This window comes from Propithecus coquereli, unplaced genomic scaffold (genome assembly GCF_000956105.1).
Source record: "Propithecus coquereli isolate 6110/MARCELLA unplaced genomic scaffold, Pcoq_1.0 Scaffold39, whole genome shotgun sequence".
In the NCBI taxonomy this organism is placed as follows: domain Eukaryota; kingdom Metazoa; phylum Chordata; class Mammalia; order Primates; family Indriidae; genus Propithecus; species Propithecus coquereli.
Genome location: NW_012149618.1, coordinates 7,348,193 through 7,360,060, shown reverse-complemented (window position 1 = coordinate 7,360,060; position 11,868 = coordinate 7,348,193). Strand labels below are relative to the sequence as shown.

General features: G+C 37.9%; 1 protein-coding gene across 2 annotated transcripts in view; it reads left to right on the top strand.

Annotated features, from left to right (window-relative positions):
* Positions 1–3,561, top strand: part of DPY30 (dpy-30 homolog (C. elegans)) — a 22,848-nt gene extending 19,287 nt beyond the window's left edge. For both annotated transcript variants that reach the window (XM_012652428.1, XM_012652429.1), the window contains exons 4-5: positions 799–941; positions 3,217–3,561. In XM_012652428.1, the coding sequence (XP_012507882.1) occupies positions 799–941; positions 3,217–3,289 (216 nt within the window). In that variant the 3' untranslated portion in view covers positions 3,290–3,561. The remainder of the gene's footprint in view (positions 1–798; positions 942–3,216) is intronic.
* Positions 3,562–11,868: the final 8,307 nt, after the last annotated feature.

Genomic DNA, 11,868 nt, shown 5'->3' with positions numbered 1-11,868 from the left:
GGAGTTTGAGGTTGCTGTGAGCTAGGCTGATGCCACGGCACTCTAGCCTGGGCAACAGAGTGAGACTCTGTCTCAAAAAAAAAAGAAACAAATGGAAAAATATTCTCATTGTGATAGAGGGTAACCATAAAAATGAAAATAGTGCCTACAAAACAGTGGTAATAAATTTTTTTCTCTTTTTTCATTTCTTTTCTTGAAAAAAAATTTTTTCTTTTTTCTTTTCTTTTTACTTCTCTTCCTCACAGGCAAGCGGTAATAAATTTTAGCTAGAGTCTGTTGACAGTGGTAAACCTCTGAGCCTGAAGCTCATTCTCTCTGTTAAGAAGGGAGTTTACCAAGTGTTACAGCAGTGTTAAAGACATTAGCACCAAGCCGAGACCTTGTCATTGATATTATCTGTGATGAAAAATTTGAAGCAGGGCTAGCTTTCTTGCTGCGATTAATGCTATTTAATGTCATGTCCAGTTTCTTTTGGAACAGACTGTAAGAAGATACTGACATGAAAAAATGAAAAAGGACTTGTATTAACACCTAAAAAGGCAGAAGGAAAGAGAGAAAGAGTAGGATCTGGAAATAAGACATTAGAAGAAAGAGATACGGTACCTTTAGAGAGAAAAAGCTTCATTGAGATTTAGATGGGTCTGAAATTATTTTGGCAGAGAGGTTTGCAGTCTAGTCCAGCTTTTTAGTCATTGATTTGCCTTTTCTATTATTATCATATTTCTATTAGATTTTGGTTAGCACTCAAAGTAATCTAGTTATTTGGAATGTTCATGCATTGTTTTTTGAATTCACTAGAGGATAGTAGAAAATGAGAAGATTAATGCAGAAAAGTCATCAAAACAGAAGGTGGATCTACAGTCTTTGCCAACTCGTGCCTACCTGGATCAGACTGTTGTGCCTATCTTATTACAGGGACTTGCTGTGCTTGCAAAGGAAAGGTAAGATAATAGTGTCTGCAAATGGAGTTACAGAGAAAGCAAAATAGACTTCCCTAACTGAAACACCATGAGGGCTAGGCGAGGTGGCTCACGTCTGTAATCCTAGCCCGTTGGAAGGCCCAGGTGAGAGGATTGCTTGAGGTCAGGAGTTTGGGACTATCCTGAGCAAGAGCGAGACCCTGTCTCTACAAAAAAAATAGAAAAATTAGCTGGGTGTGGTGGTGCATGTTCCTGTAGTTCAGCTACTAGGGAGGCTGAGGCAGGAGGATCGCTTGAGCCGAGGAGTTTGAGGTTGCTGTGAGCTATGATGATGCTACTGCACTCTAGCCCTGGTGATGGAGTGAGAAGTGAGACCCTGTCTCAAACAAAAAATAAATACCATTAGTTATGTAAAGCTATTTTTTGCTCTGTAACTTAATGGATATTAAAGATTTTTAAAAGCAGTCGGTTGTAATTAATTTTTTTCTATCAGTCTTAGATTATATGCATATTTGTAAAGTTTTGTAATCATAGTATACATGTAATTTTCTATCTTCTTTTTACTTAATATTATGACATAAAATTTTTCTATATATCTTCATAGTCTTCATGATTGTAATTTAAATTATAATAATACCACATTTAACTTAGCCATTTTCCCAGTGTTGAACATTTAAGTTCAATTTCCTTTGTTACTGTAGGTCACCAGGCAGTTAATCTATTTTCATGCTCTTTTGCCTTTGCTTAATTACTTTCTTATGATAAATTCCTAAGAGTTTGTTTCTTAGTTCAAAGGACATGACTATTTTTATGGTGTTTGACATATAGTGTCATATTTCTGTCCAAAAGTTTGTCCTTAAAATTGTTCTAGTGTTACTGTAGCCTCAACAACATGAGTGTTAGAAACTTTTTGCCAAGTCGTTTTAATTTACCTTTCTCTCTTAGCATGATTACAGTTATTTCTCTTTTTTCTACATGCTTCTCCCCAGTAATCGTCACCTAAATTCTTTTTGTATAAGTAAAATCCGATTAGAAAATTTGTTTTGTAAATTAGACTAGTGAATATTTATTAGACCCATATTCTGTTTTATTCGAAGGATAATAGACATTGTAGCAAAGTGATAATTTGATAACTTGATGGAAATATGTCTCATGGTAAGAGTAAGTTTATTGACATAGAGTAGATATATTAATTTATATAAAAATTATATGAATAAGCCATATATTGTTTTTCATTGTTATATTTGTAAAATAGGATTTAATTATGACTGAGATACATCTTGGCTTTACTACTGACAATTAAAATATGGGCATACTTTATATTTTTTTGTTTTTTAAAGAAGGTTAATATATTTGAAATTCTAAATATTACTTTAAATGCTAGAAAAAATCTGAAGAAGTTTTTAAGTAACAAGTTACTAGTAAGTACAATTTTTAAGTAAAGAGTTCTGGCAAAATAATTCATCAAATTAACTGTAAATATTACATGAAAAATATTGTCTACATGTAGGCAGCCCAAAGGGCTATTTAAAGTGCTAAGGGAATGTTTTGAGATCACTGTAAATCAGTTTTCAATATGCCTTTTCATTATAGAGTTTAAAATAGATGTCTCCCCAACTTTTCATTTTTGGACTTGTTTTCTCAGTGAGAATGATTTACATAAAAGTGATAAATTTGAAATAACGCCTCTTAATTTTATAAATGTGTTTAACTTCTCAGGTATGCTGTTGTAATATTAGAATTATTATTGATTTAAATTATTTTAAGAAAGAATTAGCTTTTACAGAAGACGCAGAACTTGTCTAAATTAGTGTTGCTTCCTTTGATTAGTCATTTGAGTTCATCTGCATGTCTTGGTGATTCTATAGCCATTGTCCTATATTGTTTTTGTTCTTTTAATGAAGGATAATACACAGAAAACTATACATGATGGGTATACAGCTTGATGAATTTTCACAAACTAAACATACCTATGTAACTTGCACTTAGATTAAGAAACCGAATACTGCCAGTACCTTAGAAGCCTCCTTTGTGACCCCTTCAAGTCATTATTTTCCCTGGGGTAATCATCATCCCATTGTCTGTACATTTTTGAAACTTCTGTTTTAGAATTGAGTTCATAACCAGATTTAAGCCCTACAAAAAATTTCAGTCTCTTTAACCTCTATTGGCAAATTTGCTTGCCTATCTCATTTACCATATTTACTACAAATGGCTTTTCATTATGGAACAATACATTTTAATTAACACATCTAGAAAATATATTTCTAAACTTTTGATTTCTTTTCCCTTACAGACCACCAAATCCCATTGAATTTCTAGCATCTTATCTTTTAAAAAACAAGGCACAGTTTGAAGATCGAAACTGACTTATTGGAAAGAACAGAAAAATTTGGTTGCTACTGTAGATTTACATGATTAAGAGGCAGCTTTAATTGCCATGATTATTTCCCCTTTTTGGAGTATAAGAACCTTCAGGACAACAGAACTTATTTCCGGAGTTGGAGAAGAGAACACATTTCCCTTATTTTGATTTAATCATCATACTTATTTAATGAGCATATTCTGTGCAGTTTTTTCTCAGATGTCTTTAACTTTGTTTTTAAAATGACCTTGAAAATAAAGTGTCAAAACACCATTATTTTAAAGTAGTTTTTGTTCTGTGTGACAAATATTTCATGTGGTTGAATTATTTTCATGAATTGCTTCTTTCTTGTGTCTTCAAATGCAGTTTTACAACAGAGTGAAAATACAGCAGACTCAAGTATAATATAAAAAACTCAGCTATGGGCCGGGCGCGGTGGCTCACGCCTGTAATCCTAGCTCTCTAGGAGGCTGAGGCGGGCGGATCGTTTGAGCTCAGGAGTTCGAAACCAGCCTGAGCAAGAGTGAGACCCCGTCTCTACTAAAATTAGAAAGAAATTAATTGAACAACTAAAAACATAGAAAAAATTAGCCGGGCATGGTGGCGCATGCCTGTAGTCCCAGCTACTCGGGAGGCTGAGGCAGGAGGATCGCTTGAGCCCAGGAGTTTGAGGTTGCTGTGAGCTAGGCTGACACCATGGCACTCTAGCCCGGGTGAGACTCTGTTAAAAAAAAAAAAAACTCAGCTATGCAACAAAGATAACAGTTTGGGGGAAAAAAAACCTCAACCAGTTTTCCTCAGCTTTGTCTCTAGGCCTTCCTGAGGTTGAGATCTGGGCATCTTCAATGTCTTAACAAAAATTCTAATGTACAATAAAGTTGGAGTACTGATAAAAGCATTGCAGAGGGTGTACAACCCTCCAATACTATCAACTTTTATAGTAATAATATAACTATCATATATTGTCCTATGTGTCAGGCACATATTTTTTTATTTAAATTATCTATTTTTTAAATTACCTCTAATATAACAACTCTGCAAAGTAGATATTATTATTCCCATTTTGCAGATGAGGAAACAGACTTGGAGAGGTTAAGTGACATGCTCAAGACAACACTGTTGGTAAGTGCTTGAATGGGAATTCAAACCTCATTCTACCAATGTGTTGCTTATAGCTAAGTGAGAAGTACTTGTGCTACTTAAAGTCATTGCTTCTCTTTGCAATAAAAAGCAGCAGCCAGTCCTTTTTTGGGTCTATTTCCATTGTCCCCTCTGAAGAAATTGAAATAGCTCACTAACTAAGAAAATAGAAAAAATTGTCTGAAGAGAGCCAGGAAAAACAGTCATTAGAGCGGAGGTTCTCAAATGGGAGTTTCCCACCCCCACAGAGGACATTTGGCAACATATGGACACATTTTGCTTGTCACAACTGGAGGAAGGTGGGGTTCTACTGGCATCTAGTAGATAGAGAGGCCAGGGGTGTTGCTAAAACAATCTTACAGTGAACAGGACAATCCAAATGCCCAATCCCCTCCCTCCCCAAGAATTATCTACCTCAAAATGTCATTAGTGCTAATGTTGAGAAACACCGTATTAGAAGCATATTAGAATCTTGTATCTCCAAGCTAAGGGCTTTGCAAAGTTTTAAGGTTGATGAGATATGTCTTATAGTTTTCTTTACTACAGGAAATAGTTATTTCGGTAGGAGTGACCCTTTTGCGGAGGTGATAGGGTTTTGATTTACATCTGCAGATCTCGAATAGGAAAAACCTAGAAATGTTGGGATCTCCTGCTTGTATAGTAGTTTTCACAAGTCTGCTGTCAAATTTATTTTGGTTATTTGGCTTACTCTTAAGTTAATCCAGCCAAGTCTTTTTGGTGACATTTTAACATTTAAGTAGTAATTGCATAATCTTATTAAAGCAACAATAATGCTATCTTCTTAGCAGTGTTTCTTTACTGGCAATTTGCATTAGAGCCATTTGGAACTTTTCAAATATAAGTATAAATAATATTGTAAATATAAAATAAATATAAAATTTATATAATACATAAATGTCATACATATGTGCCTGGAGAACATGATTCAATTGGGATAGAGCCAGGGCTCATGAATTTGTGAATTTGAAGAAAACTCTTTAAGGCACTGTGATACATATTTCTGGTTAAAGACCACTTGGAAGGTATTTTAGTTTTGGAAATACAAGTATGTGTCACTCTGCCTAGTGCTGTAGTCCTTCTAGTGAACTATTTTCAAGATAGGGCTTGAATTAATCTTGAATTTGATACATTTTCAGTGAGGACTGACAATAGGCATGTGTTTTGCTGGCAGTCCACAAGCTGCTTACTGGGTACTTAACCATATGCTAGGCACCATGCTAAATATATGAATTGTCATTTAATGCTTAACCCTATAAGATAGATTTAAAAAAAATTACCTCTATTTTATTTATTTTTAAAAATCACTTTATGTAAACATATGAGTGACATAAAAAGCTGTATATATTTATTATATATAGCTTGATGAGTTTGGGGATAAGTATATGCCTGTGAAACCATACCACCATCAAGGCCATAAACATCTTTATCACTTCCCAAAGTTTGGGTAGGTTTAATATTAATTTTAACAATTCATTCTTAGATGAGGAAACCGATTTCATCGATTTGTTCAAGGTTACAAAGGAAGGAAGTTTGGGGCAGAGATTCAAACCCAGCTTAATGCTATATTACTGCTCAGGTGTGTGTAAAATTTTTCTTTGGGGAAAAAATTAGTCTGCTCTATGTTATGTTACAGAAGCTCACTTATGTTGCTGGTAGATGAGAAGGTGAGTCACAGTAGGGAATCTTAAATGACACATACTTTAAACAGCTGAATTTTCAAAATTTAAAAATACTAATCTACATTAACTTGATAATATTTTGATTTTAGTACTCTGTTTGGGTATGGGTTCTTTGATTGGAATTCTGTATCTTTCTTCCACAAAACACACCTAATGTATGGTCTACAAATTTCAGTTTTAAATTTTTTGAAAGTAGAGTAAGATTTTAGACATTTAAGAAATGATTTGTAGAATGGTATATCTTTTTCTCCAATCTTCAGTCATCTTGTCTACCTCTCATTTGACAGTTGTTTTTATTGAGTCTTTCAAAAGCATTCAACCTAATTTTGATATAAACACCTTGTCTTAGTCCTTTTTGGCTGCTGTAACAAAATGTCATAAACTGGGTGGCTTGTAAACAATTTATTTCTCAGATTTCTGGACGCTGGGAAGTTCAAGATGAGGTGATCTGGTAAGGGCCTGCTCTCTGGTTCACAGATGCTGTCTTCTATCTTTGTCCTCACACAATGGACGTGGATTAGCTAGTTCTTTGGGGCCTCTGATAATGGCATTAATTCCATTCATGAAATGACCTAATCACCACCAGAAGGCCCTAGACTCCTACTCCCACCACCTTAGTGGTTAGGATTTCAACATATAAATTGTGGGGGAACATAATATTGAGACCATAGCATACCTTTTGCATTATACATTTGTATTTCATTGGTTTGTAAAATAATGTCATGGCAATACCTAGGACAACTGGTATAAATAAATTGGAGAACGTGATTGATCCTTGTTAGTCATGCATACAAATGTGGGAAGAGAGTGCAATAACGTGAGAGTTTCTTAAAGAATGTAGTCTACTACCTTCAAGACTTCAGTTATGGTGGGCATTATTCAGTGTATTTTACTGAAGGAATGGAGATATCACTTACTCCAGTAAGTTGGTTAAATGGAAATTAGAAACTTCTACTGTATGTGTAGAAGTTATGTGTAGCTGGCAATTATATTATAGAAATAATTTCTACCCTTTGACCACTCATTTTATTATTGATTGATGGAGATAGGATCTTGCTCTGTTGCCCAGGCTAGAGTGCAGTGGCGGCATCATAGCTCACTGCAACCTCAAACTGGGCTCAAGCAATCCTGCCTCAGCCTCCCAAGTAGCTGGGACTACAGGTGCCAGCCACCACTGCCTGGCTTATTTTTATACTTTTTGTAGAGATGAGGTCCCACAGTGCCTGGCGTAATCATTTAATTTACTGGAGAATATAAGATGCTGTTTAGTAAATATAAAGTAAAAACTACTGTTTCAGAAGTTTTCTTTTTTTTTTTTTTGAGACAGTATCTCACTCTGTTGCCTGGGCTAGAGCATAGTGGTGTCATCATAGCTCATTCCAGCCTCAAACTCCTATGCCTCAGCAATCCTCCTGGCAAGTAGCTAGGGCTATAGGCTTACCACCAAGCTCAGCTAATTTTTTTTTTTTTGTAGAGACAACGTCTTGCTGTGTTGCTTAGGCTGGCTTAAATTCCTGGCCTCAAGCTGTCCTCCCACCTTGGTCTCCCAAAGTTTTGGGATTATAGGCATGAGCCACTAGTCCGGGTCATTAGTGAGTTCTTAAATTGTGTTGGTTGGTGGACCACCAACATGTTAGTGAGAGGACCAGCAGAGTAAATCAGGAATAGATTATTAGAGGAAATAGACACCTTGAATTGAAAAAAAGAAAAATAGTTTGGATAGAAGGAGACTGTCTATGTAATTGTGATGAGGCTACAGGAAGAATATCGAACTTTTGTTTAAATCTTATTTAGGAGAATCTGTAGTGGAATTTAAAGATTGGTAACTTCTCATTAGAAACATGACAGAATAGTTGTAAGAACAGCATAAAACACTGTATCCCGATAGTTCCCTGGACTGGATTCCAAAAAGAGATTAACAAATTGAAGGCCTGACACATATCATCAAACTGGAGAAATGAGGCAGAAAAGATGAAACTTGTGAGTGGCTATAACCGAGAATCTACTTGTCTAAAAATTGGGAAACAAAATTAATATAATAGTGGAAAATAAGTCACCAGAGATAAAAGGGGCAGTTGGTAATGAATAATTGTCTTTTAAAAAAACTTGCGAGCCTTTAAAAAAGCTTTTATAACTTTTGACTCATTTACTTCATTTCTGGGAATCCTAAATATTAACAATAAATATGGAAGAGATTTATGTACAAAATTTCATTCCAAAACATTGGAAATGAATAGATTTTTATCTTATAGGAAATCAAATATGTAAAGTACCTAGCCCAGTGTCAGGTACATAGTACTTATTTAATAAATGTTATTTATTTATTTTTTTTGAATATTCTAGCTGTATTTTTTTTCTTTTTTTTATTTTAGCATATTATGAGGATACAGATGTTTAGGTTACGTATGTTGCCCTTGCCCCCCCTTCCCCCCCAAGTCAGAGCTTCAAGTGTGTCCATCCTCCAGATGGTGCGCATCACACTCATTATGTATGCATATACCCATCTCCTCCCAATAAATGTTACTTACTAAGTTTGGTTTCTGAAGTAGAAAGAGGCAAAATTGACTGATACTAGGTTAGAGCACTAATTTTTTTTTTTTGAGATAGAGTCTCTGTTGCCCTGGGCAGAGTACAGTGGCATCACAGCTGCACTGCAACCTCAAACTCCTGGGCTCAAGTGATCCTTTTGCCTCAGCCTCCTGAGTAGCTGGGACTATAGGTGCGTGCCACCATGCCCGGCTAATTTTTCTGTTTTTAGTAGAGACAGGGTCTTGCTCTTGCTCAGGCTGGTCTCGAACTCCTGAGCTCAAGTGATTCTCCCGCCTCGGCCTCCCAGAGTGCTAGGATTACAGGTGTGAGCCACTGCGCCTGGCCAAGAGCACCAGTTTTATTTTTTAAATTTTGTTCAAATTTTTTTAGAGACAGAATCTCACCATGTCGCTTAGGCTGGCCTCAAACTCCTGGCCTCAAGAGATCCTCTAGCATTGGCCTCCCAAAGTGCTAGATTTATAGACATGAGCCACTGTGTCTGGCCTTGCTTTTTTCACTTTTTTGAACCTCTTTCCACAGCAGTATATAGTGCCATTTCATTCTTTTTAATGGGCGCATATTTATATCTTTATATAACAAGTCTCGCATGGATGGATATTGTGGGTGATTGTTAGTACAGACTGGTGGAGTGAATATTGGACTTGTTGTTTCTTCTGATATGTGCATTAATGTTGGATTCTAAGACTAGTGGTGCCTTCTTATTTCCTGAAGCCCATGCTTCAAAAGGACTGTCTATTAATGAAGGTTTCTTCCTGGCCCTACTATGAATGATGTTTATGGAGTGTCAAACTGAAATCACTGGTGAATATAATGGAAGTTGCTGAAAATACATGAGAATTGTACAGTATTCCCAAATAAGCTTCTTCTGGAATACAAAGTAAGTATTTTGCGTTGTATGAATTTTCCTTAATTTAGGGGAGGTGGGTAAGTGAGTAGTTTCAACTTACTTCTTTCAAGAGTATACTTGAATAAGGGAGCCAGAATACAGTGGACAGGGGAGTAATGGTGGAATTATATTAAGAGCATTCTAGTGGGGCACCATGGCTCACACCTATAATCCCAGTACTTCAGGAGGCCAAGGCAGGAGGACTGTATGAGGCCAGGAGTTGAAGACCAGGCTGGGCAACATAGAAAGACCCTGTCTCTACAAACAATGGAAAAAAAAAATTTGCCAGGCATGGTGGTGCACGCCTGTAGTCTCTTCTGCTCAGGAGGCTGAGGCAAGGAGGACTGCTTGAGCTCAGGTGTTTGAGGCTGCAGTGAGCTATGATCACGCCATTGCACGCCAGCCTGGGTAACAGAGTGAGACTGTCTCCAAAAAAAACCAAAAAAAAAACCCAAACAACAACAACAAACCCAACTGTATTTTAGAGATAATGCAGGATCCTCTAAACTTTCACTTCAATTGACAATGTGGTCTTTGCTGTGTTTGACAAGTAAGAATAACCCTTTGGGGAAAGAAGGGTCCGACTAAATAATAGGGAAGAAGCTTAATTTTAAATTAGACTGCTAGTCTGAAATGAGACTTGGGATTGTTGCTAGGAGGAGAGAATAATAACAAACATTTATAAAGAACAGTTTATGGCCAGGCATTGTGACTCATGCCTGTAATCCCAGCACTTTGGGAGGCTGAGGTGGGTGCTTGGCCAGGAATTCAAGACCAGTCTGGGCAACATAGCAAGACCCCATCTCTAAAAAAATAAAAAAAAAATTGCTGAGTGCAGTGGTGCTTTCTGTAGCCCCAGGTACCGAAAAGGCTGAGGCTGAGGCTAGAGGATCGCCTCAGCCCAGGAGTTCGAGGCTGCATTGAGCCATGACCATTCTACTGTACTCCAACCTGGGTGACAGAGGGAGACCCTGTCTCTAAAAAAAAAAAGAATGAAGAAATATATAAATTCAGGGGAGATTTTAGCTTAATAACTGTAGAAAAAGGTGTGACAGTCAGAAATATTCCAGTAATTGACCAGGTTTTAGGACACAGATCTCACACAAAATCCTTGGACTCTAAAGTTGGAAAAGGTGGGATGAGAGGGAACAGAATTCTACGTTTTTTCTTTTTAAAGTTTATATTATGGACCTAGGACAACCTAAGCTTGAATATTAGACAGCCAGTTGCCTACCTTGGATTTTTACCAGGATCATGTTTATTGTAAAACTGAGATAGAACAATTTTATGGTGTTAACCCCAAATTTTTCATTGACAATAAGAAACTTGATCTTGTTCTCTACCTACTTTTGGAATAGTGTATGCACTTCATAATAGCACTTTCTCAGAGGTATGAGATATCCTTCTTTGTTGTGATTCTTCCACAATTGTAAAGGAATTCTTTGTTCCTGATGCTTATGTGGAATACTGGGATTTATAAGATGACAAGGGAAGAGTAGAAATGTTTTTTGTATACCTACCCTGTCAGGCTCTTTACATTCAGTAACTCTTATAATCCTAGTTCCACCTTGTTGTTATCCCCATTTTACAGTTGAGAATAACTGAGGCTAGCACTTTAATTAGGGAGATAAAACATGCACCTAGGTAAATATAACATGAAACAAAATAAATGCTTACGATTGACCAAGTAAAGCAAAAACTAGCATTTGCAGGACCACAGGCACAGTTTACCACGTGCCTGCTTCTACAAACGAACTTCTCGGCGTGGCCACAGACTTGCATCCCTAGGAGTGAAACCTTGAGGGTGTGAATCCACCGAGGATGCCTGTGTACGAAAGGGAATACCAGCTGGATTTTCCCGGTGGAAAGCCTCCTCTGCGTGCCCTCGGTGCTCTTCATTTAAGGAAGTTGGCTGGGGGAGGGGGGTTGCCTTGCGGCTGCGTCCTGCTCCCTGCGCGCTCCCCCACCCCCAGCTCTGCTGCCGCTAAACCCCGGAGAGCGGAGCGTGCACGTTGAGATTCCTCGGCGGGCCTGGCAGCGGTGCTGGGCATGCTCAGTGGGCAGGACCCGTTAGAGTGGCGAGTAAGGAAGCGTTGGCTCTTCTCTGGGTCTGCCTTCCCCGGTTCAGGCCCCGGCCCTGGGCTTTTGTGTGCGCGGAGCTGCAGCTACCGCTGCCTCCTCGCGGGGCCGCCCAACCCCAGATGCCGTCTGGCCTGTCCGGTTTCCGCCGTTAACCTCGCCGCGCGGCCGGGAGGAGGAGCGGGGCGGGGCCGGCGGGCGGGCGGACGGGCAGGAGGGCCCTGCCGG